This window comes from Delphinus delphis, chromosome 7, assembly GCF_949987515.2.
Source record: "Delphinus delphis chromosome 7, mDelDel1.2, whole genome shotgun sequence".
NCBI classification, from domain to species: Eukaryota; Metazoa; Chordata; class Mammalia; order Artiodactyla; family Delphinidae; genus Delphinus; species Delphinus delphis.
In genome coordinates this window covers 43,078,051-43,105,153 of record NC_082689.1, presented here as the reverse complement: position 1 = coordinate 43,105,153, position 27,103 = coordinate 43,078,051, and the positions used below count along the sequence as shown (strand labels likewise).

At 42.5% G+C, this 27,103-nt stretch overlaps 1 protein-coding gene across 4 annotated transcripts in view; it reads left to right on the top strand.

Annotated features, from left to right (window-relative positions):
- Nucleotides 1-27,103, top strand: part of MYO1B (myosin IB) — a 189,631-nt gene that overhangs the window by 38,079 nt on the left and 124,449 nt on the right. For all 4 annotated transcript variants that reach the window (XM_060016389.1, XM_060016393.1, XM_060016392.1 and 1 more), the window contains exon 3: nucleotides 13,443-13,558. In XM_060016389.1, coding sequence (XP_059872372.1) covers nucleotides 13,443-13,558 — 116 coding nt within the window. The remainder of the gene's footprint in view (nucleotides 1-13,442; nucleotides 13,559-27,103) is intronic.

Genomic DNA, 27,103 nt, shown 5'->3' with positions numbered 1-27,103 from the left:
AGGACTGCAGTCTTGTTAGGGGCTCGGCCCTTTTCCAAGCTCACGGGGCTGTTGGCAGAGAGTAGGGCTGGAGTTCATATGCCCAGCTTAGTGTTATTCCTACCCAGATGTTCTCTAAATTTTTTTCTTTTTAAAATTTCCTTTAAACAGCCTTAAAAAAATTACACAAGTAACAAATGCTTTTGGGGAAAAAAAATGAGATAGCATAGGGATACATAACATAAAAATGTAATTTTCTTATCTCAGCCTTAAAAAAATTACACAAGTAACAAATGCTTTGGGGAAAAAAACATAACATAAAAATGTAATTTTCTTATCTCAGTACCCCAGTCATTTCCAGAGGTAATGGTAGTTGGGTGGGTCATCTTCCAGATTATGTAAGTTTGATTAAAAATTAAATTTGTTTTGGTTTTAGAGTTGGAAGTAGAAGGTTCTCCTTCATCTAGGTGGATGGGCCTTTACCCAGAGAACCCAGACCCAGCAAATTTGAGTGAAACAAGAACCTTCTTTAATGCCACCTCCCCTCCCACCTTGACCAAGTGGGGGAAGGAAGACGGACTCCTGAGCTGGTGAAATGAAATGCCTAGACTTGACTGTGTATGAGGGGTTCACCAAATGCAGACTCAGCCTGCGCGGCTCGTTGAAAAGGTAGACAATTAAGGAAACATGGAGAACAAATTGTGTGTGTTTTCAAGAGTGTAGCTTTGGTTTTTGGAATGGAGTCACAGCATTAGGGGGCTAGATAGAGCTGGGGAACAACAGCAGACCATGAGGCTGTTGTGTCTAGTTTCGGAGCACAGTCTGTCTCTTGGACAGTTTTGTAATACTTTTCAAAACAATGATTTTTGGTAAAAGCTTGCCAGTTTCAACCTGTCCAAGCTCCCTTAAAACCTTTGGTGATTGAAAAAATTCTTCCTCTTAGAACTTGCAAAATGGCATGAGTTTATCTGTTATCTGCCAAGCTTAGGGAGTACATGCAGGCACTATATAGTACTTGATATATTTGAATAATATTTATAATATATTAATTTAAATGTTGTAATTGAAGCTGTACTTGAAGTTCACTTTGGAGGAAATTAAGGCCCAACTTCAGGTCTGCAGAAGTGTCATCTTTTGGTGGCAGTGTGGTGGGTACTAGGAAGCAAGGACCTGAGCTCCAGTCCTGGCTCTGTTACTTACCATCTGTGAGACCTGGAACAAGTACTTTAACTCCCAGGAGAGTGTTTTCTTATTGGTAAAATGATAAACAATGACAGTTAACACGTATTAAGTCCTTATTGGTACAATATGCTATTCTAAGCACTTTACATGTACGTGTTTATTTAAGTTTTACTAGAGTCCTATGCACTGAAGGTTTTCAAATTATCTTCATTTTACATATGAGGAAACTGAGACTCAGAAGGCTAAGTAACCTGTCCAAGGTCACACAGCGAGTAGGTGATGGGGCTGGGATTCATATCCAGGAAGTCTGGCTCTGTAGTTCATGCTCTTAATAATGGTCCTGCTAAGTTTACGCAGTTACCATGTGCATCAGTGATACCACTAATAGGGAAGCATTCTCAGCCTACAAAGTGCTGTTCAACATAACTGAGTATGATACTGAGTGTATAGGTTTTGGAGCAAGGCAGCCTCAACAACCCAGACAAATAATTGAAGAGATAATCCGTATTCCTGCCACGTGTTGAGTTAGCATTCAGCAGTACAGTGACGTGAACTAGTGTGACAGGGAATAAGTGCATTCAGTTCTAAAGTCGTAGGTGCTCTCTAGTCAAAGAAAAGTGATAGCAACCGTTAGGATGGTGTGTTCCTCTCTGGAAGGTGGGAGACGATCTTGGGAGGAGATGGGTTTTCATCCTGTTCACTGGATGGCAGGTGATTGATAACTGCACAGGGTCCTTTACCTTTAAGAGCACATAGTAGAGGGACTTCCTCCCTGGTGGTCCAGTGGTTAAGACTCCGTGCTTCCACTGCAGGGGGCACAGATTTGATCCGTGGTCGGGGAACTAAAAGCCTGCATGCCGCAGGGCACAGCCAGAAAAAAAAAAAAAAAGAGCACAGAGTAGAGGAGGAAGAAGCAATTCACCACAAGAGCCATGTGGCTAATTCATGCGGCTGATTCACCCCTCCCCTCTACACACACATCTCTTTCTGCTCTTAGATCTATAGTACAGATAAGTATTAATGATAATCCTAATTTCTAAAGAGAGGCTGTTTTGTGCATCCAACTGTGTTGTGGCATATTGGGCAAGGCATGGGCCTTTGGCAGACAGGCCAAGGTTGTGTCTTGGTCACTCACAACCACTGTGACCATTGAAGTAATTGACGGTCAGTTCTCTCATCTGTAAAAGAGGTATCATGATGCTTCTCTTGTTGAGTTGTTTTGGAGATTAAGGGGCATTTTATTTTATTTATTTATTTATTTATTTTGCGGTAAGCGCGGGCCTCTCACTGTCGTGGTCTCTCCCGTTGCGGAGCACAGGCTCCGGATGCACAGGCTCAGCGACCATGGCTCACGGGCCTAGCCGCTCCGCGGCACGTGGGATCCTCCCGGACCGGGGCACGAACCCGTGTTCCCTGCATCGGCAGGCGGACTCTCAACCACTGCGCCACCAGGGAAGCCCCTAAGGGGCATTTTAGCCCGGTGCTTGACATATAGTTGGAATGGAGTACCTGACCACATGACCATCTGAAAAACTTGGAAACCCAGCATGACTTTTCTTCAAGATTTCAGACCCTGAGCTTTTCTTATAATCAGAATTTTCTCTCTCTCCCCTTCCCTGACTCTCTCGTTGCCTCTCCTCCCTCCCTTTTTCCCTACCCTCTCCTACTTTGGTATTCATTACACAGATTTCACTTTTGTTGGATTACTACTTTCAATTAGCCACATAATATTATTTTCAAGACTTGTAGCTGGTAGCATACCTGAAACACAGGACCACTCTGTACCTTTAGTTAAGAGACTCTTATTAGGTCTAGAGAATGATACATATTTGGAAAATACTTGTTCCTTACAGAGCAACGAAGATAAGGTAGTATTGTGTTATCCTGCTCTGAAATAAAGGCTGCCCGAAGTGATATTTTTAGCCGGTATTTCGGCGTGGCATAGAACTCATATATAGTTCTTTAATTCATAGTCTGAAATGACTGGCAGCACAGGAACAAAGGATTATAATATGATGGTAGTTAAGGCATGTCTCAGACTACACTGACAGGGACCATGCCTGACAAGCTTGCCTGATCTAAGGCCAGCACAGCATAGATAAAAAGATGAATAGGGCTTGAATCTCTCCTCAAACTTTGAGTTGAGAAATACTGAAAAAAAAAAAATATCAATAGAAGCAGACGCCAGGAGTCATGATGTGGTGAGGCCATGATGGGCCGTGTGTAGGCAGAGACGGTGAATAAGAGTTTTTGCAACAGGCCAGCTTTGGAGTAGAAAGTGAGAAGACCAGTCAGTAGCAGGCCCAGAGGAAGCAGACATGTGAGTAGGGGATGAGCACATTGATAGTGGGACTGGAAAGGAGGTCTTCACAAACTTGTGTTGCTTTGTTCCATAATGTGGCCTCACAGCCATCCATACTCACTTTTGGGTCCCAGCTTTTCTTGTAGCTCGGTAATGGGTTCCTCGGGGGTTCCTGGGTATGTGATTATCACAGTAAAACCTTTAGTACTTGATGTAACTTGAGGGCATCTCTGTGCCCAGCAGCTGACAGAGCTTGACAAATCATACTTCTCTATTCTTGCATCACAGACCTTGGTGTAGAGCTTTGGCGTTAAACTGCTCCTGCTACTACTTGTGAGACCTTGAGCAAGTCTTTAAAACCTTCTAATGCCTTTAGTTTCTTCCTCTGTGAAAATTAGGCTGTCATTATTGGTTATATGTATCACAGATCTGTTCTTAGATGGGGGTGTGAGGTGTATGTCTGAATTCCACTGTTTCAGATTTAAGACCCAGATAGAAGCCTACATCAGTGATTGACCTTATGTTTGTAATTTTTCACTTAGGCAGTTTTTCACAATTTTGAACTGTGTCTGAAAAACCAACCAGAGCGTATGGTAGACCAAACTGTGTCTTTAAAAAAAAAAAACAATTAAGACAAAAGCCCTCTTCAGGGAAATTTGGGAAATCTTACAGATGGCTAAATTTAAAATGCTGCGACCCATAATGTCTTGATGTCTTGTGATCAGATTCCCAGGACCCGAGACCCAAGAAGAGGGTGAATTCCTCTGTGTGAAGTGAATAGCATGTTGTCATTTCTGAAGATTCCACCAGCTTGTCTTGTAGAGCCGTTTTCTCAGTATCCCAGGCTTTTCCTACTGGCTTCATAAAGACCATACGTACCTCGTGTGCCCCTCTGATAACTCATCCATTCCTGTATACAGAGAGCATTTGGTAAGACTTCAGCATCATAGGACTCCTCCATGCATTTAGCTGAGATACTAACGTGTATTGTAGGCTTTTGAGTCCTGATTTGGCTATTTACTGTGGCCAAAAATTCCAGTAGAGCCAAACTCACAGTAGGTAACATTTATGAGATGCTTGCTGTATGTGTCAGGTGGTTCGTGCTTTAACGCACAATCTCACTTAATCCTCAGATTAGACAGGAGGAACCAGTATCGTCCTCCTTGTCCAGATGATGAAACTGGGATTTGGAGAGGTTCAGTCATGTGCCCAGGTTCACACAAAACTGAAAAACTTTGCTAGGTAACTTGGAGCTAAGGTTTACACAATATTTCAAATACATTTGAAGCCTTGTCCTACTGTATGACATAGAATCTGAGCAAAGAGCTCAAAAACACTGAAGTCGGGGTGACTTGGGTTCAAGTTCAGTCAGTTTCATCATCTAACCCCCCTTACCCCACACACTGACTTTTACTTCCAAACTGCTCTCAGACTGAAGCCCAGACTGCTCACTCTGACATTTGAGGCTGTCTGAAATTTGATTCCAGTCTTACTTTCTAAGCTATTACTCACAGGAGGTCTTTGCTTGAGGCAAGCTGTTTTATCCCCTGTGTCTGAAATGTGGTTGGGTGGGCCTTTAGGCTGCTATCCATGTTTTAATCCATGTTATAGCCTGTGTAGAATTGCCTTTTTTTTTAAGGCTGAATAATATTCCATTGTATCTGTACACCGTACTTTGTTTACCCATTCATCCGTCAGTGGGCGCTTGGGTTACTTCTACCTTTTGGCAGTTGTGAACAGTGCTACAGTTGAACCTGGGTGTACAGATATCTGCTTTGAGTCTCTAGCAATTCATACTTAAAAAAAATACATTTTGAAGAATACAACTATCCTAGCGAAAAATTTTTAAAAAGGGCAGGGTTCAACTATGACCTAAAAACCAGAATCTCATATGCTGCTCTTCGGTGGAATGTTACTTTATCCAAATCTTGCCCATCCTTTTAGACCTACCCAAATCCTGTGACTTCTCCAGAGCATTCTTGGAGCTCTGCAGTTGACAGTGACCTTTGCTTCGTTTAAACCCAAAGCACTCCTTTAGGCAGTAAGAAAAGAAAGACTAATGCACTCATTTAGCTAGGAATCACTTAAATCCTGTTGCATCTGTTTTTGTGCCTACGGCTGTTAACCCTTAAATTTTATGTTTTATGATATAAAAGTCTCACCTCCTAAGCTCTATTATAATCTCCCAGGGGCACAGGCCACAGGAGTGTCCTGTATTTTCACCATGCCTAAGATGATGTTTTGCTTAAAGAAGGCTCTTGATAAATTTGTTGCTTGCTTGTTAAAATGGTTGTAGCCTAAATTCAGTCAAGGAAATCAATGCGGTTGTGCAGCCACGTGAAGGGTTATTTTTACCTGAGTCCTGATCCATCCTGGATTTGAACTATTATTACTTTAGAGGTGAAAGAAACATGGCTTGGAGACTGGGACTTGGAGAACTCCAACGCATTCTTGAATATTTTTTGATGACATTTTAGACTAAATACTTAGCATGAAGTGAGGTATTTAAATAAACATTACCTGTTGCATTGCTACCTTCCTGATTCATTTCTCTGAAGTTAAAGGATGATTGTGACACAACGTCTTGCATTTCTTCAAGAGGTAGGCACAACTTGATGTGCTGGGATAAACATTGAAAAAAAAATTCTTTTCTGTTGAGATAAAAAAATTTCCCTGTAGCTAGAAGATCTTTTCTCCCCCTTTCTTTTTTGTTTATTCCTGGTGGTGTAAGGATTTCAGCATTCTGCAGATAGTCAAAAGGGAGGCTTCTGCCCAACAGAGTAGCTCTCTATTATACAAAGGCGAAGACGCCCGGGTAAGGCGTTGTACAACACAAGTTGCTGTGATGAGGTGTTCTTGGCCACTTGTTGCCAAAGCTTTCCAGGCCTGACAGCATGGCTTGTGTGCTCTAATGAAAAGAGAACAGATTCTTGGCTCCTGGTCCTGATTCCACTTTTGTTAGATAATGTGGTCATACCACTTAACTTCTTTGTGCTCCATTGTTATGGACATTGAAATGGAGACTTCATTTCTACCTCATGGGGATTTAGGAAGAGTTTAGTAAAAAGGTGCTTCAGTGTATATTGTATATCAGAACTTTAATAACTCTGGGGATGAGTTTTTAAGAAACTGCAGTGACGATTTGTAAACAAGTCGCCAAAAGTCATTCTGAGGAAAATAAGAAGCTGGTAGATAGGCAGATGGGATGCCTAGTTAGAGTCTCAACAGAGCAGGGGCTTTACAAATATTTTGGAAGAATTTGATATTTGGAGAGAAGCCTCATCATGGTGAAAAGAAGTCATTATAGGATTTCCTTATGTGTATTTTATGGTTTAGTTATAATTTTATTTTCAATTTCGTTGAAATATAAACTTTCAGGGTTAGGGCTTCTTAAGATCTTAATGTTGCCCTGGGAAGAACTATGATATGAAAGATGTGAAAGTCTTGTGACTTTTCTGTTGTGTACTGACGTTTCCTTTACCTGGCCTTGTGGAGGAATGTGTGTACAGTACTGCATAATGGAGATGCACAAAATATTAAACCTGTGCTTCACTATTTAACTTGAAGCAAGTGTTTTTGGTTGGATATCTTTCCAAAATGTATTTATTGCATACGTCCTTGTCGTCGAAAACAGAATACTGTCTGTCTCATTTTGGCCCTTGATTGTTAGGCTGTGTTCCGACTCAGTGCTGTAATAAGGCACTCAGGGCCCACTGAGCTGAGCTGTTGGTTCTTATTCTGAACAACTCTTCATTTTTATACTTTTAGAATTATTTTGATCACTCCTTACTCCTTTCTTTCCTTCTCTGTCTCTCTTTTTTATCCTTTTTCTGTCTCTTTTTCCATTAGTGGCCGTTGTTTCTTTGCTTAGGGTGGGAGCTTTTAACCTGGTATATCAACTGTATGCAAACTATTATGTGCATATTATATGTGTGTTTTTTGGGGGAAGAAGGTTCATAGCTTTCATTGGCCTCTCAAAGCCATCAACAACTAGAAAAATATTAAGAAGTGCTCTGTGGCAGTAGTTTTTAAACTGCAAGCTTCAGCCATTGAGTGATGAAAACCATTTAGTGGGTTAGGACCAGCAGTTTTAAAACATTTTGTAATGAATAGAATTGAACAAAGTATATCAGTACATTGCATATGATAAGGATATTTATGATTTTGTGAAACTTATTTCATACATATGTATGCACATATGTGTATGTAAATATACACTCAAACACACATACTTGGTTGTGATGCAAATTTTATTTTTTACCGTGAGTCATAGTCAAACATTTGAAACATACTGCCATGAGAAGGCCCCAATTTACAGATGTTGCCGCTGTTTCTCTGTAGTGTGCTGAGATGCCGTATGCCAAGTTTATTATAAATGTGGCTGAAATGAAAGGGTAGCCAGAAGAATTTTCTTTTGTTCTTGAAATGTTGACAGAATTAATTACATAGGACAATTTAAAGGGGAAGGTAAAATAGCAGATAGACCAACAGCGACACTAGCATGGTTGCTGCATTTGAAAGTAAAACCTGGTTCTGTGAGCCCTGAGGGTGAAGGCTACAAGCAGTGGTTTTTTGTGTGTGTGTGTGTGTGTGTGTTACGCGGGCCTCTCACTGTTGTGGCCTCTCCTGTTGCGGACGCGCAGGCTCAGCGGCCATGACTCACGGGCCCAGCCACTCCGCGGCACGCGGGATCCTCCCGGACCGGGGAACGAACCCGCGTCCCCCGCATCGGCAGGCGGACTCTCAACCACTGCACCACCAGGGAAGCCCCCAGGCAGTGGTTTTTAACTCTGGTTACACGTTTCTTTTTCCGGGGAGGCTGTACGAGATGCAGATGCCTGGCCCTTCTCCCGACCATTGAAATAGAATCTCTGAGGATGGGGTTCTGGAAGAACTTTCTTATAGAATGAAATGCGTGATCCTTGGGTTATATATCTGTCAGGGACCTTTCCTCTGGCTTCTGGATTGTGGTCTGAAGAGTGGCGGTTGCTGGATGACCACCTCCAGAAAAGACTTCTGTTTTCACTGTAATCACAGTAGGAGCACTCGAGTATCATTTGGTTATTCACAAGGCATCTGTTCTGGGATTCTAGAGATATCTGAAATACGAAGACAGGGATTGTTTTGACTTAGGAGTGTTTGTACATTCTTGGTTTAATGTCTGCCCTTGAGAAGTGGAAGATAAACTTGTTAATTGAATATGCCATTTGTAGAAAGGTAGAGCCTTTCCTTTCCCTCTTCCCTTTTCCTTTTCTCTTCTTCTTGTCCCCTCCCCTCCCCTCCCCTCCCCTTCCCTTTCCCCTCCTAGATGTCAGAGGCTGGTTCCGCAGGGTGGTGAGAGTGGAGGTGGCCTTCTGTTGTCAGGGTGGTGTGCACACTTCAGGACTTGGAGTGCTGGGGGCCCGGAGCATGGAGGTTGTGAACTAGGTTGGCCGGGATGGCTAGGAGGTTGTTTCCACTGAGGAAATAAGTACATTGATTGAGCTCATCCATCCATCCATCCATTGAGGGTCATGAGAGCCACACTTGTCTCAGTTGGAGAAGGTAGATAGAACCTAATTGCTAAGTAGTTTTTGCCGTTATGAGAAAGGAGTCCTTTTTGGTGTAATCAGCCTACTAGAAGAGCAGGCTCCGGATTCCAGTAGGAGTTGCTCTGTGAGCCATTTGGGACATAGGGACCAGGTGGAATGTGAGCGCAGCCCAGAAGTGGTCTGGTGGGAATGAGCTAAGCTGCTGGAGGCCTTTTGTGGGCTCTCTCACTGGCACCGTCCGAGTCCGCAGTAGCTCATTGGTACTGGACCCAGTACATACCTACCTCTTATTTCCAATCGAGTGAGTGAGTGGAATTCTAGAGGACAAGAGGCGGATCCTCTTTGCTGCTCCCTTTTGTAAAAGTTTACAGTGCTTTTCTTTCTTTTGTTTTTTGGTTTTTTTTTCTCCTTGGCATATTCAGAATAAAAAGGACATGTAATGCCCAGCTCTCTTATGCACATACTTAAGTTTAAGAAACTGTGTCTTACCTCCAACTTCTTTATTCCAGTGGTTACTTAATGATTTAGTTTAGGATCTTTTTTAGAGCATGATGCAATAAGAAAATACTGACTTTAAATTGTATACAGTTTCTTGTTAAAAAAATAATGAAGTACGGTCAGCCCTTGGTCTGTGGGTTCCTCACCCACAGATCCAATCAACCACAAATCAAAAATATTCATGGGAAATATTCCAGAGAGTTCCAAAAAGCAAAACTTGAATTTGCCATGAGCCAACAATTATTTACATAGCATTTACATTGTATAAGGTATTATAAGTAGTCTAGAGATGATTTAAAGTACACGGGAGGGAGGATGTGTGTAGATTACATGCAAATACTATGCTGTTTTATAGAAGGCATCCTTGTTTGAACATCCTTGGACTTTGGTCAGTCTCTGCAGGTGGTCTTGGAACCAATCCCCCAGGGATACTGAGGGACAGATGTATATCATTTATAAGCCCAAATGTTAATTGATGTAAAAATGAACTGTCTGGTCACTATTGTTCTGCTCCCTGGAAAGGAGGTTTAATTTGTTATTGCAGTTACTTGAATGTAGAGTAGATAGCTGCCTAAAACTGGAATAGGATTGTAAACTCCACCCAGCCTATCAGCTGCTTCCAGGAGTATCTTTTTCTTAAAGAAGATGTTGGGGGTAGGAGTTTATTAATTAATTTATTTATTTTTGCTGTGTTGGGTCTTCGTTTCTGTGCGAGGGCTTTCTCTAGTTGCGGCAAGCGGGGGCCACTCTTCATCACAACGCGCGGGCCTCTCACTGTCGCGGCCTCTCTTGTTGCGGAGCACAGGCTCCAGACGCGCAGGCTCAGTAGTTGTGGCTCACGGGCCTAGTTGCTCCGCGGCATGTGGGATCCTCCCAGACCAGGGCTCGAACCCGTGTCCCCTGCATTGGCAGGCAGATTCTCAACCGCTGCGCCACCAGGGAAGCCCCAGGAGTATCTTTTGTGTCTCAGAGAAAGGAGGCTTGTGACTATGAATATTTGAGTTATTCTGTTGGCAGATGTGGGACTATTTAAATCTTTGACTAATGCACATGGAACCTTCAAGGAAGAAACCCATAAACAGCAAGGGCATGTATCACACAGTACAGGACAAACCTACTAGAAGTTCAAGATTAGAGGATGCATATCTGAAACATATGAAGTGGAATGGAGAGGGAGAGCACAGTTTCCTTTACTGTTCGCTTATTCAGATTGATAAAGCTTGTCCTGCTTGGTCCTTTTTCTTACTCATTGAGCCGTGTTGGTGTATCGGTAAGGTAATTGTCGCTGTGTAACCCCCACCCCCAGTTAATTGCATAAAACAGCGACCATCTGTTTGCACACAGTTCTCTGGGATAGCAATATAGGCTGAGTTCAGCTTGGTATAACTTCTGCTGGTCTCACCTGGGATCGTGAATGTGGCTTTAGGCATTTGGTGGCCTAACAGGGACTGGATGGTTTAGAATGGCCTCACTCATGTGTCTGATGGTTGTCAGGCTGTGTAGTTCAGGCCCTTGTCTTTCTGTGTGACCTCTCCAACAGTCTAGCTCAAGTTCATTTGCATCATGGCTTCTAGTGTCAGTCATAAGGGTGGGGGAGGGGCAGCATCCTAATACACAAATGCTCAAGCGTCTGCTTGTATCTCATCTTATAATGTCCCTTTGGTCAAATCTGTCACATAGACAAGTCCAGATTGACGGGGTGGAGGATAAACTCTGTCTCTTGATAGAAGGAGTGGCAGAGTCACATTTCGAAGGTTTTGCATAAAGGGGTGATAGGAATTGTTCCAGCCATCTTTGCAAACAGTCTACCACAGTCGGACAAGGAACCCGAGGCGGGAAGGATATAGTTGAAGGGTTTGTTCGGTGGTTACACGTGGCATATAGGTTTAGTAAAATATTAGGCACTGTATGGCAGTGTACTCGGTATTATATTTCAACAGAAGAATAGTTGTGTGAAAGTGGTTTGTACCATCCATGTTCTTAGTGATGAATGGATTCTGTGCATGTTAGTCATTCAGTTAAATATTTATGGGACATTATTCATGGGCCAGCCCTGTTCTAGGTGATAATAAAACAGCTGGGGGGAAAAGCACACACAATTCAGTATGTATGAAAGTCACAAGTAACAAAGAGAAATTTAAAACTTAGTAGTGTGGCTTTTGATTTTGGGTTTGAGGCAGCTGAGTTTGTTCTCCATGCAAGAATGCCACACAGGCAGATTTTCATCAAGAATTTAGCCGCCCGTGAAATTTGGTTTTAAAGAGCAACTTGGTAACTGGTTTCTCTGCTAACAGCAAATATGTATTTTAATTATTGTATTCAAGAAACTACCTTAAAAAGGGAGATTCATGTACTTTTCTACTAAAGAAGGCTGATCTTTCAATCAACAGATATTAAAGGAATAAATCAATTATTGTATTCTCATATCTACCAATCTAAGTAATTCTAGTCTATTAGTTATAAGCTGTTCAGACAGTTATTCAGTCTCTAGCATCTCCCATCTACTTGCCCAGGTGGGTTGGACTGTGAAGAAACCTTTCTGGAAGAGTCTTATCTAAATGGAATAAGTTAAGACATTTGGACTCGTTGCTTGTCAGGCCAGATTAGTTGGGTCCTTAGTGCTAGGGTGTCAGAAATAGATAACCCTAATTGCATGGGAGCTGAGAGTTTTTCTTTACAGCAGCAGTCTTATGTACTCTTGCTAAGATTGTATTCTTATAGGATGAAAATAGGTATAAAAATGACCTGTTCACTTTTCCAGGTTGGGGGAAAAATCTTATAATTAAAATAATTGTGACCCATGTTTTGAAAAAAAAAATCAGAACATTTCTGCTGTTCTCTTTTCTATACTGTTTGATCTGACAATCTGCTTGAATCCAGTGGTGACAATACTGGAAAAACTTGTTGCTCTAAAAATGTCATCTTTTGTTGCATGGCCCTGGAAAGGCGGGGAAGTTGGAAGTGACTTTTTTCTTTCTTCTTTCCTTTCTTTTTTTCACCTTTTTATTAAAAAAGCTTTTTATCACTGACATATGTTTGTTAGCATCTCCCTTCCACCACCTCCCCCAGCCATCTTTATAATGTTGAAACTGAAAGGAAAAATGGAGCTAAGATGAGTTACAGTTAAGTGACTTTTGCTTGTGGCATTGCGCTAGTCTTTGTACAAAATGACCTAAACCAACACTGCTCTTGCTGCCAGGAATTTAAGATCGAAATGGAAAGCAAGATAACTAGTGTTCTGGTTTGCAGTGTGAGAGTGTTACTGCCTGTTAAAATAGGAGCATTAATCCCTCTGAGAGTACATTTAAATTCTACATTAAATTTAAATTCAACATGAAATGTACTGTCTTTCAGCAAGTACATTTAAATTCTGAGATTAAAGTCCACTAGATATAACATGAAATGATTTTCTTTGAATACCCAAGGGATAACTGTGACTCTAATATTGAATTGTATGTGGTCGGAGCCCATTGTAGAGATGGACAGGCTGTGTAAGGACAGTGCCAAAGTCAAGGCCCCATTGGATAGGTATGGGTATGGGTAGGGAGGAGGGGAAGCCTGGGCTACTGTAGACTGAAATAGGAGGATAAAGATGAGAGAGGGAAACACCAGTTCTACTCGGAATCGAGGAAGGCATAGCTCTTGCTCACAATTAGCCGTGGTTGGTGACAAAATTTTTGGCAAGTATGACAGGGCTTTGGAGGACTCTTATCCAGGGTCATGAATTAATCTAGAGATTTATTTTGAAAGATATTTTCAATGTATAAATCTATGCTCTCCATTTATCAGCAAAATGAATAAACATTATTGACCATCTGTCTTTAGAAATATTCTTGAAAAGTATAAAATGAGTGGTCAGGCCGTAGAACTAGTGTTTTTAAAAGGATGAAACCATGCAACATTAAGACTTAAGATGTTAAAATGGGTATATTTTATTCTTTCTTTTGCAGACATACATTGGAAGTGTGGTTATATCTGTTAACCCATACCGGTCATTGCCCATTTATTCACCAGAGAAAGTGGAAGATTACAGGAACAGAAATTTTTATGAACTGAGCCCACACATGTAAGTATGGTATTAAAGCATTAAGTTTCTCTTTCACTCCAGAGCTGTCTAGTTGACAGATGTGTCCAGCTGTTTCCTTTGAGTCTCAGGAAAATGTTTTAGTCATTTTTAAAAATTAGATGAAGGAATGTGGAAGTTAATTGTTATGCCTTATTTTAAACTAAAAAAAAAAAAAAAGGCAGAATATTTCATTTGGCTTCAGGCTCTTTAAGTTCTGAAATATTTGGGTTCAGTATGTAAAGTATCTTCCGTTAAAAATTCTGTGTAAGTAGCAGCTGCTGCTAATTATTTTTTCAAATAAAACAGGAATGGTCATTGTTTGTTATTATAAAGAGCCCAAGCAGCATTTTCATGCTCTTGTTGGGTCAAGAAAGATCCCAAGTGTTGGGTTGTGTAATAGTTTCTGAGGAAAAGGAATAAGTAATCCCTTCAGTTTATAATATTCATGGACATTGTTCACCAGATGTGTACATTAAGCCAATGATTTCACCCTCCCTGAAGTTAGTCACTTGTTTGATTTTTCTGAGTTCACTTGTTATTGTAAATAATTCCTGTAAATAATAACCTACAATAATTACACAGTACTGAGGTTGAGAAACCCTGAACTAAAGTGAAAGAATCTGCAGAGTTTTAGTTGTGTCCTAGCAGAGAAGAATTTTCTCTGTATGATTGAAGATGGGCTGTATTATTTTTGCTAGAAAATAAATGTAATAATTAAAGAATATACATACCACTGTCCAGATGTTTATTTTAGTTTCTTTTGATAGTGGAGCATACAGTGACATTTTTGGACTGTTTGGAACTAAAGATTTAAATAATTTGTAAAAATGGTTATTAAAAACTAAACACAGTATTTTACCAATCAAGCGGATTCTGATTATTCAGTTTTCTCCTAGAAGTATGTTTTGCAAGTGAACTTGTTTCATTTTGCCTTAACAAAAATAAAATCTATTGGGATTGACATATGTACACTAATATGTATAAAATGGATAACTAATAAGAACCTGCTGTATAAAAAAATAAAATTCTAAAATTCAAAAAAAAATCTGAAATTTGTTTGATAAAGTTATCCCTATAGTTAAAGTCCCTGCAATGAAATACCTTATTTGATGCCTTAATATTTATTTTAAATTCTAGGCCTTGAAGCCATGCCTCTCAAATGCTTAGATCAGCTATGTCAGAGTTCCCCAGGAGCTCAGGAAAAACCTAGTTTCCTAGGCCTTACCTCTAACAAGCCAGGAATCTACATTTGTCACAAGCATTCCAGGTGATTCATATGTATGTGCAAGTTTGAGAACATGTTGTCTCAGAGATATATTTACAAATGTTTTCCCTTCCTTAACTGCTTACCGCAAATTATGACCTTTTACAATAATAGCATTAATGATAACAGTAACAGTAATGGCTTGTATTTATTGAATACTTACAATGTGCAGGTACTTCTCTACATACTTTCCATGTATTATAACTCACATCATTCTCAAAATAATCCTGTGAGGAAGGTACCATTACAAATGGGGAAGTTGTCTCAGAGAAATAAGTCATTTATCAAAGCTCGTGGGTCGGGAGCAGAGGTGTGAAAACAGTCATCTGCGGTGCCTCTCAGCTGGAAATGGGTTCCACCGTTTTCTTCTTGTGGCCTCTTACTGTGCAGTTGTATTCTGCTACCTTTGGGTTGCCTGTGTTCCTGCATCCTGGACCCTCCAGGATAACTTAGCTGTGCCTCAGTCTGCTTCCAGAGACCACATGCCATTCTTCCATTTTCAGCTTAAATCTCCACTTTGGGGTTGTTTAGATATACAATAGATGTCCATTCTAGAGCATAGAAATTCATGCTGTGGAATATCCACTTTTATCCCTGTTTCTGAAAGATTCCTATAAGAGGCTGCATAGCACTCCTACCCAAGTTCACCCCTTACCCTGCAAGGGAAAAACACCACACCAGCAATAAAATAAATTCCCAGTGTGCTTAAGATAAAGACAGAATCTTTTTGCCATGATCTATAAAACATTGTGCATGGGGTGAAAGGTACAGTCTCATCTAATAAATCTGAATTCCCTAGATTCATATCACAGCTTCCTCCCCACCTCACTTTGTTCTTTCAGTCCTCAGCACACTCCTTCCCACCACGTCATCTTTGCACATTCTGTGCCTTCTGCCTGGAATGCTTTTCCCTCCCTTTTCCCCAAGGCAACTCCTGTTCTTCCTTTAGATCTTAGATTGCATTAGACCTCAAGGAAGAAGTGTCCATCCCTCACCCCCTCCTTGCCAAGGTCAGATCTATTGCTCTTGTCACAGTTACAGTTAAACATTTCTTCATGGGATTATTTGATTCATGTCAGCTTCACCTGCCATGCCAGCTTTTGCTCACCATAATATTCTTAGCACCTGAAAGTAAGTGTTCAAAATATATTGAACAGGACTTGGTTTGAGTCCCAGATTTTCCAGTTACAAACCATGTCATCTTGAGCATATTACTTGAAAAAACTTCAACTCATAAATTAAGTAATTTGTTGTGTACAATGGGAAAATAATTATTAACTCATAGGATTTTTGTGAGGGATAACTATCTAGTAGATATTTAGAAAATATAATTATCTGATATAGGTAAAGTGCTTAGCAGGGAATCTGTCGTTATGGACAGCTGTTGCTATTAACAGTGATAAATATAATAATTAATGTAATAATGAGATATGTGGGACACATTTCCGACATTTTAACAGGCTCTTCCTTACCACTTTGTCCTCCACAGTGGGACATTTCCACTTCCTTTAATGCATTTTCCTGCATTATTCTTTGTGAGTGTCCATCTTTGACAGCATCTGAAACAGGGTCAGTGCTAGCTAGGTTCCCTACTAAAACCCAACCTGACCTTCTCTCATAGGATCTTTGTGATATAATAGGATAAGATGATTTCAAGCTTTTGAGGCATTCTAATCATAACTCTTCAAGAATTTGTTTCCAATTTGAATAAAAAAGAACTTTAAAGCAACTGACAAAGGATTAATCTCCAAAATTTACAAGCAGCTCATGCAGCTCAATAACAAAAAAACAAACAACCCAATCCAAAAATGGGCAGAAGACCTAAATAGACATTTCTCCAAAGAAGATATACAGACTGCCAACAAACACATGAAAGGATCTCAGCATCACTAATCATTAGAGAAATGCAAATCAAAACTACAATGAGGGCTTCCCTGGTGGCGCAGTGGTTGAGAGTCCGCCTGCCGATGCAGGGGACATGGGTTCGTGCCCCGGTCCGGGAAGATCCCACATGCCGTGGAGCGGCTGGGCCCGTGAGCCATGGCTGCTGAGCCTGCGCATCCAGAGCCTGTGCTCCGCGACGGGAGAGGCCACAGCAGTGAGAGGCCCGCGTATCGCAAAAAAACAAAACAAAACAAAACAAAAAACAAAAATAACTACAATGAGATATCATCTCACACCAGTCAGAATGGCCATCATCAAAATATCTACAAACAATAAATGCTGGAGAGGGTGTGGAGAAAAGGGAACACTCTTGCACTGTTGGTGGGAATGTAAATTGATACAGCCACTATGGAGAATAGTATGGAGGTTCCTTAAAAAACTACAAAAAGAACTACCATATGACCCAGCAATCCCACTACTGGGCATATACGCTGAGAAACCATAATTCAAAAAGAGTCATGTACCAAAATGTTCATTGCAGCTCTATTTACAATAGCCCGGAGATGGAAGCAACCTAAGTGTCCATCATCAGATGAATGGATAAAGAAGATGTGGCACATATATACAATGGAATATTAGCCATAAAAAGAAACGAAATTGAGTTATTTGTAGTGAGGTGGATGGACCTAGAGACTGTCATACAGAGTGAAGTAAGTCGGAAAGAGAAAAACAGATACCGTATGCTAACACATATGTATGGAATCTAAGAAAAAAAAAAAAGGTCATGAAGAACCTAGGGGTACCCCAGACGGGAATAAAGACACAGACCTACTAGAGAATGGACTTGAGGATATGGGGAGGGGGAAGGGTAAGCTGTGACAAAGAGAGTGGCATGGACATACATACACTACCAAACGTAAGGTAGATAGCTAGTGGGAAGCAGCTGCATAGCACAGGGAGATCAGCTCGGTGCTTTGTGACCACCTGGAGGGGTGGGATAGGGAGGGTGGGAGGGAGGGAGACGCAAGAGGGAAGAGATATGGGAACATATGTATATGTATAACTGATTCACTTTGTTATGAAGCAGAAACCAACACACCATTTTAAAGCAATTATACTCCAATAAAGATGTTTAAAAAAAAAAGAACTTAAGCAGCTGCTCAAACCAAGTACCTTGAAAATTGCTGATTAATTAACCCCAGATTACATTTGGAATTTCATTTGACCTGTTGTTCACTGTTAGTCTGCAAAACCATCCAGATATTTCCCTCATAACTCATGTGTTTTTGAAGGTGTCCAGAAATTATCTTTCTTTAGATTTCAGACAATTGAAAAACATTTACATTCTACTTAAGTACGTGACTCAGACAGCAGAAATGTATAAATGAATAAAATGAAGATAAACAGTGGCTTCTTATCTATGTTCCTTTTCAAAAATGGTTTTCTGCTGTCATACCTCTTCTATTCCCTTCTCTGGATTCCTGTCCCCGGTATGTTTGGACCTACACCTTGAGCGTGATAACGTTGGGTGGCTTGCCCAGAGAAATGAGGGCCCTGCTGGGCAGCATAGATGATACTGTTTACCTTTCTAATTGTGTAAGCTGTGTCTTTCCAGCATGATTTTTAAATATTTTGCACATAAGGAATTTTTCTTAAATATCCCAGTGAGGGCTTCGTACAGTACATTTCAGACCTCTCAGTAACTGCGTTCATGGAGAACTGCCTAACGTCAGGGATGGGAAAGAATGATAGGGGAGAGAGATAAGGGAGATAACTGAACTATTTACTCTCCCTCCACTCAGAATAGCACGGTGACAAACACCTTCTGATATTTTAGTTACCAAATCCACTGGCCTTCCCTTGGGTGATTGCCTTTTCATCTTGCAGCACTAGATAGAGTGTATCACCCTCCGATGGATCTTCCTAAAACCACATCATGCTATTCCCGGAAACCTTCCTGGGCTCCCCATTACTATTTGAGTGAACTCCAGGTTCCTTGGCTTACCGTTCAGGCTCTTGGCAGTCCAGCCTTCGTCCTCCTCTCCAGCCCAAACACCGCTTCATGCCTTCGTGGAACCTCCTTTTGAGTTGCAGCTTTCCATGTCTTTTCCTTTCTGCCTCTCCCACCTCATACCCCAACTCTACTCTTAACACCCCGCCTGTCTCCTAGGTTCTGTCTTAAAGGCTTGATCAGCTCCAGACTAACCCACCAGTGACTGTTCCTGCCTCTGAGTTCTCAGAACCACTCATGTGATCTGGCACACCACCTTTCTTACTGTGGTTAATTGTGTTTCCATGTCATCTTCTTTAATGAGATAGAAGTTAATATAGACCAGGAACTTTATCCTGTGCATCTCTGTGGTGCTTTCAGTGCTTTTCTCTTAAGAGCTCAATAACAAGAGAACAAAAGAGGTTTTAAATAATATTTCATTACATTTTACTTGTACTATCTCATCTCTGACAACTCAAGGAAATCAGAGTATTCTTCGCATGCTATTGGCTGCGTTTATTCAAAACTTCATGCAGTGTAATGAGAATTTTTTTTCATTTTTATAAAAAAGTAGACTAAAGTATTATAGTGCTCTTCAACACTGAGTGTTCAGGTTCGGTTTATTCCTGATGCAGAGCACTTCCCGTCTAATTATATGCAGTGTCTGTTGAAGGGGACATGCTGCTAAAAGGAAAAGTGCCCCACCACCAATCCTTCCAGGTAGTCACGACCCAGGAGTGAGCTGAAATGTGTCCTTCGCAGATTGAGACATGGTGTGGTGGCCATATTACGCAGGCATTACGAAAGCACTGTTAGAAGCAAGCTGTCTTTCCATTTCAGTAAATGAAAAGCCTTGCAACAAATTCTAAAAACTGAGAAAAATGTCTTAAGGCCTTGAAAAATTTCTGGCTACTCTCACCTAAAAATGGACAAGTGATTAATGGGAGGATTTGGAATATGTTCCTGTCAGTTGTCCAGATGTGACCCCCTGTCTCTAGGGAACCTCTGACCCCTAATTTTATGACAGTTGATTTTGCAGGACCAGATACTAGTGCCCAGAGAATGACATTGCTAGAAGGCTTGTGTGTTTTGAGTCCTTGTTAATCGTGTTATTTTACTCCATTCAGGGTGAACCAGATACATGTTATAAAAAACATTTCTGACTATATCTCAAAATGTGCCAGTGCTGGGGTTGGGTGTCCAGAGCTTAGGATAAGGGTTTAGGGCAGAAGCCCCAGGTGTTGTCCCTTTTCTTGTTATCAGTATTTTCCTCTAAGCGGAGTTGAAATTCTGTGAGTAGAATTTTATTTGTTTTGAGAACTTTTATGACAGCTAGATTCTGAACTCTCATAGAGGTTGCTTGTACAACCGGGTGTTAAAGTTCTTTCTCAAGGAAAGTGAGAAGGAGTGTGTGTTTGTGTGTTTGTGTGTTGATGTGATGTCACTGAGACTTTTGTATTATTTCCCTCATTTCCTTTTTGGAATAGCGGAGCCTCCTATTGATTCAGTCCCTCCCAGAAAACCACTTGCAGAAAAGGGTTTTATGCTTTCCCATCTAGCATTCTTTCTACTTTTTGCTTTAGGAAAGTTACTCATTTACTGAGCAAGTGTTTATCGAGGGCTTACCATATGCCAGACTCTCTTTTAGGCACTGACATACAGCAGTTGAACAAAGCAGATAAAATTCCTGTCTTCGTGAGGGAGACAATCCTCAAACTTAAGTATACAGAAACCAAGATTGTTCAAACCACTGGTTAGGGGGGAAAAGGGTAGAGCAAAGGGAGGGAAGCTTTTGTGAAAAACAAAATGAATTTAAATAGTCTTCTTATAAAGCACCTCTAAGTCATGTTCTCTCAGGTAGTTTAAGTCAGTAGCCCATAGGTTGTGATCTGGAAGGCTCTGCATCTGTGTACGTCTCTAATCCACATGAGTAACGTGTGCAGGGGGGCATCTGAGCTCCGTCTTACTCTTTAGTTGGGATACCTTAAGTGAACATCTCATGTGGAATGCCACCATCTCAAAAAGAGTTCAAATTGCCCCTTTCCCTTTCTGCACGACTGTCATGGGTCAGAATAAGCAGAAGGCAGCCACCGTATTTGCTGTCTTGGCACATACTTGTTGGATTCTGGACAAATGTGGATGAGAAGACTTCTTGATGAGAGAGATTGATTCCTGTTAGCAGTGCGATGCAATGTGGTAGTGAAGGATAGGTGTTAAATTGAAGCTTCCTGAAGCTGGGTCCATGCTGAGAGACACGTCTGGGCTTCGCACTGAATCAGATTTTATGAAGCTCCATGAACTGAACTTCCTGCCTTTAACTCTCAAACTTTTATTCTCAGTCTGTTGCTTTATGGGAGTTATTTTCAAAACAGTGTCTTTCAGAATATATACTCTTGGCAGAAATGGACCTCAGCTAATTTCTCTTTCAGATTATGAACTTTTAAAATTAAAGTTGGAAGGTTGGTTCTATACTACCATAATGTTTTTACCATGAAAATCATTGTGATAGAAGAATACATTTATTAATGAAAAGTGTTTTTGTATGTCTGAGAAGTCTCAGAATCCTAATTTCTAGATCCCTAATTAGAATTTTTATCACTTCTCAGAAAAATGCACATCTCAGACTTGAAAGTTTATTTTGAAAAGGCAATTCCTAGAGCCGAGCACACGTTCATACCAGCATACATGATTATTTCATTGGTGTATCATACTAAGGGGAAAAAATGGATTCTTGACAAAATAGGTTGCTTCCTGCCAGAATGTTACAGGACTTTCACAGGCCCTGAGAAATTCTGCAGCCTTCTGGAAGAGATCCATTTCATCCAAAGGAGTGGCACTGAGGCCTCAGCCCTGAAAAGCGTTAGTCTAACACTTCATCTGCACTTGGAACCCACGTGAGGAGTGCTGTCTAGAGGGGGTGTGTTCAGGGGAGGGGTGCCCCCTTTGTTGTTGAAATAAGACTCACTGCTGTGGTCTGGTGCTGGGACTTGTGTGGCAGTAGGACCGGATGGGTGGGTCGAAGGGAACTGTGTGGGAGTTTGTCTAAACAGGGCCCGGCAAATACTGGTCCTGATCCAGTCTGGGGAAATCAGCAAAGCCAGGAGTAACAGAAACCGAGTGCAGTAAGGCTCCCAAGGGGGCCCATCCTTGGGAGACTGGGGAACCAAGAGTGGGCACTGGGGCTGTCATGGGACAGAAATCCATGCAAGGGAAGCAGACCCTGGAGGACCAGCCCCAGGAAGGGGGCTTGTGCTGTCCTCACTGTCTAGGTGTACTTTCCACCCGCTCCAGCCTGTCTCAGGGATCCAGACCCTCGAGCAGAAGTGATTGTTCATTCATTTGATCAACATTATTCAGCATCTACAGTATGTGTGAGGTGTTGGGGATACAAAAATTATTCATCCCTAAGGATTCACAGCCTAGTGTGGGAAACAGACCAGTGAGCAAATAACTGGAGAAGAGAGAGAACTGCCGTGAAAAAGGTGGGAGATCAGAGTGCCCATGTGTTCAGGCCTGCCCTGGACAGTCCGTCACTCCTGTTGTATCAGCATAATTATCAGTAGTGCCCCCTGTCCTCACAGGTGTCTGAGTGTGGTCCCCGTGGATCAGGTGCTGTGGGTGTGCCAGGGAGAGGGTGTTCAGCCCTGCCCGAGGAGCTGGGGGATGGGACAGTGGGAGTCTTGAAGGATGAATTTGCCACATAGATAAGGAATAGGGTTTAGGCCCAGGAGATAATTTTCCCAGCAGGGGGAATAGTGTTGATCCAGTGGTTCAGCAGTTGTTATTTGAGTGCCTGTCAAGTACCAGGCATGAGTGCAGGTACTGGGCAAATATCTTGGCCCTTTTGAGCTTACATCCTAGCAGGGGGAGAGACCATAAACCAGAGAAGGAAATAAACTAAATGGTGTTGGAGATGGTGACGAGGGCACAGAAGGACTGTGTGAGGGTGAGGGTTCCACGGTGTATCGTTTGATATAGGGTGGCCAGGGATGCCTCACTGAGATGGTGATACTCCAGTCGTGTCCTGGGGGGTGAGGGGGCGAGCCGTGTGAAGTGCGGAGGGAGGAGCGTTCTGGGCCAAGGGAACGGTGTGTGCCGAGAATCGAAGGGGAGACCCAGAGATACAACGTGGCCCGTCCGTGATCTCAGTTCCTGTGGTTCCCAGAGGCTGGAATGCAGGATGCAAGCTGGGAAGGGGGGTATATGGTAGAAGAGGAAGAGCAGATCTGGGTCACAAATGGCTTGTGTGCTAAGGATTTGCAGTTTTAAGCAGGCAGGAGGAGAGATAAGGCCAGCCTTGAGATTTGGACTGTTCAGGAGCCCCAGGGGAAGAGGAACTCAAGGACAGTGAAGTTTAGGGATCTGGTTGGCTTTGGCAATAATCCAGACTAGAAGGGAAGAGGGCAGAGTCTCATCTGGAAATGGGTGGACATTTCAGAGGCAAACCCATAGAACCCGGTGGGAGTGACTGAAGGGTGAGGGGGGCGGGAGGGAGGCTCCAAGGCCAGTCATGACTCCCGGCTGAGCTGGGGGGGTGGATGCCAAGCAATTCCCGAAAAGCTGAACTAGTCTGGAGACGGCCTTGTAAAGCAGCGGTGGGCACTGGGGGTTGGCATGAACATGGAGTAGGGGGCTTCCTCCCTGGCACCTTCGTGTTCCCTGATCCAAGCATGGGGACAGAGTGGCTTGTCTGAACTTGGGGAAGAGAACGTGTGTAGACCTACATTTCCAGTATTGGCTCCTTTGCACTCACGCTCAGTCACTGAGCATTTCTCTTTTATAAATGTGCTTCTGAACGGTTTTAAGTAAAATTTGAATAATCCCTCGTTAGTGTATGAATTTACCATGTAGCTATTTTATTTTTAAGGTAATTATTTGTTCTGTGTTCAGTTGTTTATGCCTCTTAACTCCTTGGCTGTAGTGGCTTTGCTCTTTCTCCTCAGCTGATTATGATTTGGGAAGCAAATAGACCCACTTTTGCTGTGTGTGAACTCCCCTCTCCCATGTTTTCTGCTTTTTGGGTCTGTGGTTAGCTGTGTCTATTTTTAAGAGAGTGCAGTTTTGTAGTCTTATTTTCTTATCCCTTAAACCTGATGGCTTGAAATTTCAGCATTGAGACATTCACTGCTCTCATCAATTGCCATGGTCCCTTATCACCTGTTTGTTTTATTCCCCAGTGGCCCAAGAGCAGATGTTGTGTGTTTTCTGATACCAAAGGTATGGTTATTTCCAATACCAGTTCTCCGATGCCAGCTGGGTGTCTAATGATACAGTTCAATTCCGGTGCTAACTACCCAGAGTTATTGCCGATCCCAGAGGTCAAGGGCTCAGCCCCACAAGACAGCCCCCACTTCAGATGCCAGTGAAAAATGGAGTGCCCAGGCCACCCACACTTCTACCCAGCTGACTACAAATTTGGGGGTTTCCACTACCCCCTCAGGTTCAGTACTTCGCTGGAATGACTCATAGAACTCAGGAGGACGCTCATATTTACTGGTTTATTGTAAAGGATGCAACTCAGGAACAGTCACATGGAAGAGATACGTAGGGCAAAGTATAGGGGAAGAGGGGTGCAGAGGTTCCTTGCCCTCTCTGGGCAGGCCAGCTTCCCAGCACATCAGTGCCTTCAACCCAGAAGCTCCGGAATCTCCTTGTTGAAGAGTCTTTATAACCCAATCTGCAGCCCCCATCCCCTTCCTGGAGCTGGGGAGGTGGAGCTGAACGTACCCACCCTCTGATCATGTGTTTGGTCTTTCTGGTGACCAGTCCCCAGCCTGAAGCTACTTAGGGGTCCCACCGTGAGTCACTTCATTAGTGTAAACTCAGGTGTGGGCAGAAGGGGCTTGTTATGAATAACAAAAGGCAGTCCTGTTACTCAGGAAATTCCAAGGGTTTTAGGAGCTCTGTGCCGGGAACCAGAGACGCAGAAGAAATGTATTTCTTATTGTACCACAGATATGCATGCACGTATGGGTACGTCCTTCTTAAGAAGCATAGTAAGCTTGTCCTGAAATAAGACTTGAGTGTTAGCTTCCTGAAGCCAGGTTAATGTCGGAGTTTCTGTATGGTGTTCTAGAAACCTGAATTAGTGGGCCTTCTTTTTATAAGAAATATCTTAAGCGTAGTTCAACCTAAGGGTAGTTCAGTTCCGTAAACATGGAATGTTATAAAGACTCAGCTGTCCAGTCCCCTCTCAGGCACCCCCTCTACATGGGCCCTGGACCCCATCCAGCCCCTCTTATACCCTTAAGGACATTACTTTGTGATTATTTCCCCTCTCCACTGTATTATCAACTTTTTCTTCTCCCTCTTCCCTTTCCACCAGTGTACATGCTATAATATTTCTCTTGACTCCATGTCCCCTAGCTATCACACTGTTTGATTCCCTGTATTACTTTTTGAAGAAGTTGCATATACTTGTTGTCTCCAGTTTATCTTCTTTTCTTTATTAAATTCACTCTAGTCAGACTTTTATCTCTCTTCTCCATGAAAACTGTTCTTCTCAAGATCATCTATGACCTCCATGTTGTCAACTCCAATAGTCAAATTTTGAATCTTCTTCTTTCTTTAATTATCAGTAATATTTGACAGTGTGACCCATTCCTTCCTAAAACCCTTTTTAAAATTTGACTTTCTGGCCTCCACATTTTCCTGTCTTCCTCTGGCACACTGGCTGTTCCGTCTCCTGGGTGGAAGGCTGGATGTGCCTCTTCCTCTCTACCTCTGAATGCTGGTATGTCCAAGGGTTTGGCTTTGGGGCCTTTTCCTTCTCCTCTATAGGCACTTAGATGAGCCCATTTGGGCTTTAAATATGTCCTGATGCCCCCAGATTTAGGTCTCCAGCTGGACCTCACCCCTGAGCTCCTGGTGACTCAGCTACATTCAACCCTTCAGTACCTCCCTGGGGTGTCCAAGAGGCACCTGGAACTTCACATGCTTCAGACTGGAGGGCACCCCCGTCCCCATCCTTTCTCTCTTCTCGGGCAGCGGCAGTACCATCCTTCGGCTACTCACACCACAAACCTTTTCTTCCTTCTCTCTCCCACCCCACATTCAGTCCACTATCGGGTCTTGTTGGTGCTGCCTGTACATATCCCAGTCTCGCCACCACTGCCACCGTGCTCGTCTGAGCTGCCACCCTTTTTCACTTAGATTATTGTGGTAGCCTCCTAACGGGTCTTCCTGTTTCAACTCTCCCGTTGTCGCCTTCTCCCACACCTCGATCCCCTGGCCATCTTTTCCCCAAAAATGTGACGGCTGTGGGCTAAAGTCCTCTTTCTTAAAGATGTCCACTGGATTGTTTTTCTTTGCTTTGGAAACCTGCAGTGGCTCGTGCGTGACCTGCAGAGCTCCACTTGATGTGGGCACTGGCCACCTGACTGCACTTGTGAACTTCCCATCCCCTTGCTGCAGCCATGCTGGTTCCTCACTGCTCCTCTCACACGCCACCCGCTCTGCGTCACTCTCTCCCCTTCAAGGGACCAACTTGTTTGTTCTCTCACTTCAGTTAGGGAACGCCTTAATCGTCACTGATTACCTAAAATACCTAAAATAGCAACCCCTGCCCCAGCCATTCACTGTCCCCTTAGACTGCTTTACTTTTATTTGTTTATCATCTGACATTTCACTAGGTGTTTGTTGTGTCTTTATTATTTGTCTCCTGTATTTGAATGTCATCTTTAGGAGAACAGGGGCTTTGTTATTTCACATAGCAATTAGAATCCATGGCAGTTAGAATAATGTCTGTCCTGTAGCAACTACTCCATAAGTATTTGTTGAGTGAGTGACTGAATTAGTGAATATGGTGAGCCTACTCTTTGTTAGGAACTGTGTCTAGAAGATACACGTGGTCTTTGTCTTCAGGAATCTCAGACTAGTTGGGAGGAGAGGGGAATGGCTACATAAGCGGGTCATTTTTTTTTTTTTTTTTTTTTTTGCGATACGCGGGCCTCTCACTGTTGTGGCCTCTCCCGTTGGGGAGCACAGGCTCCGGACACACAGACTCAGCGGCCATGGCTCACGCGCCCAGCCGCTCCGCGGCATGTGGGATCCCCTCGGACCGGGGCACAAACCCGTGTCCCCTGCATCAGCAGGCGGACTCTCAACCACCGTGCCACTAGGGAAGCACCGAGCAGGTCATTTTAATATAATAGTGTTCTTGCAATGACAGGGAATAAGGTGGAAGCACAAAAAATTGGTGGGTTCAGAGATTCTGAAGGTGCCACCTATGTTGAGTCTTCAAGAAGGAATTCTAGAAATAGGTGGCCACTGTAAAGTGTAATAATGATCTACATAGAAGATAAAGCAAAGGACGGACCGGTTTGGCTAAGCCACAGTAAGCCAGGATGATAGGAAGGTATTTGAGGAAGGTAAAAGGTATTTGAGTTGAGATGATAGCTACATGTAG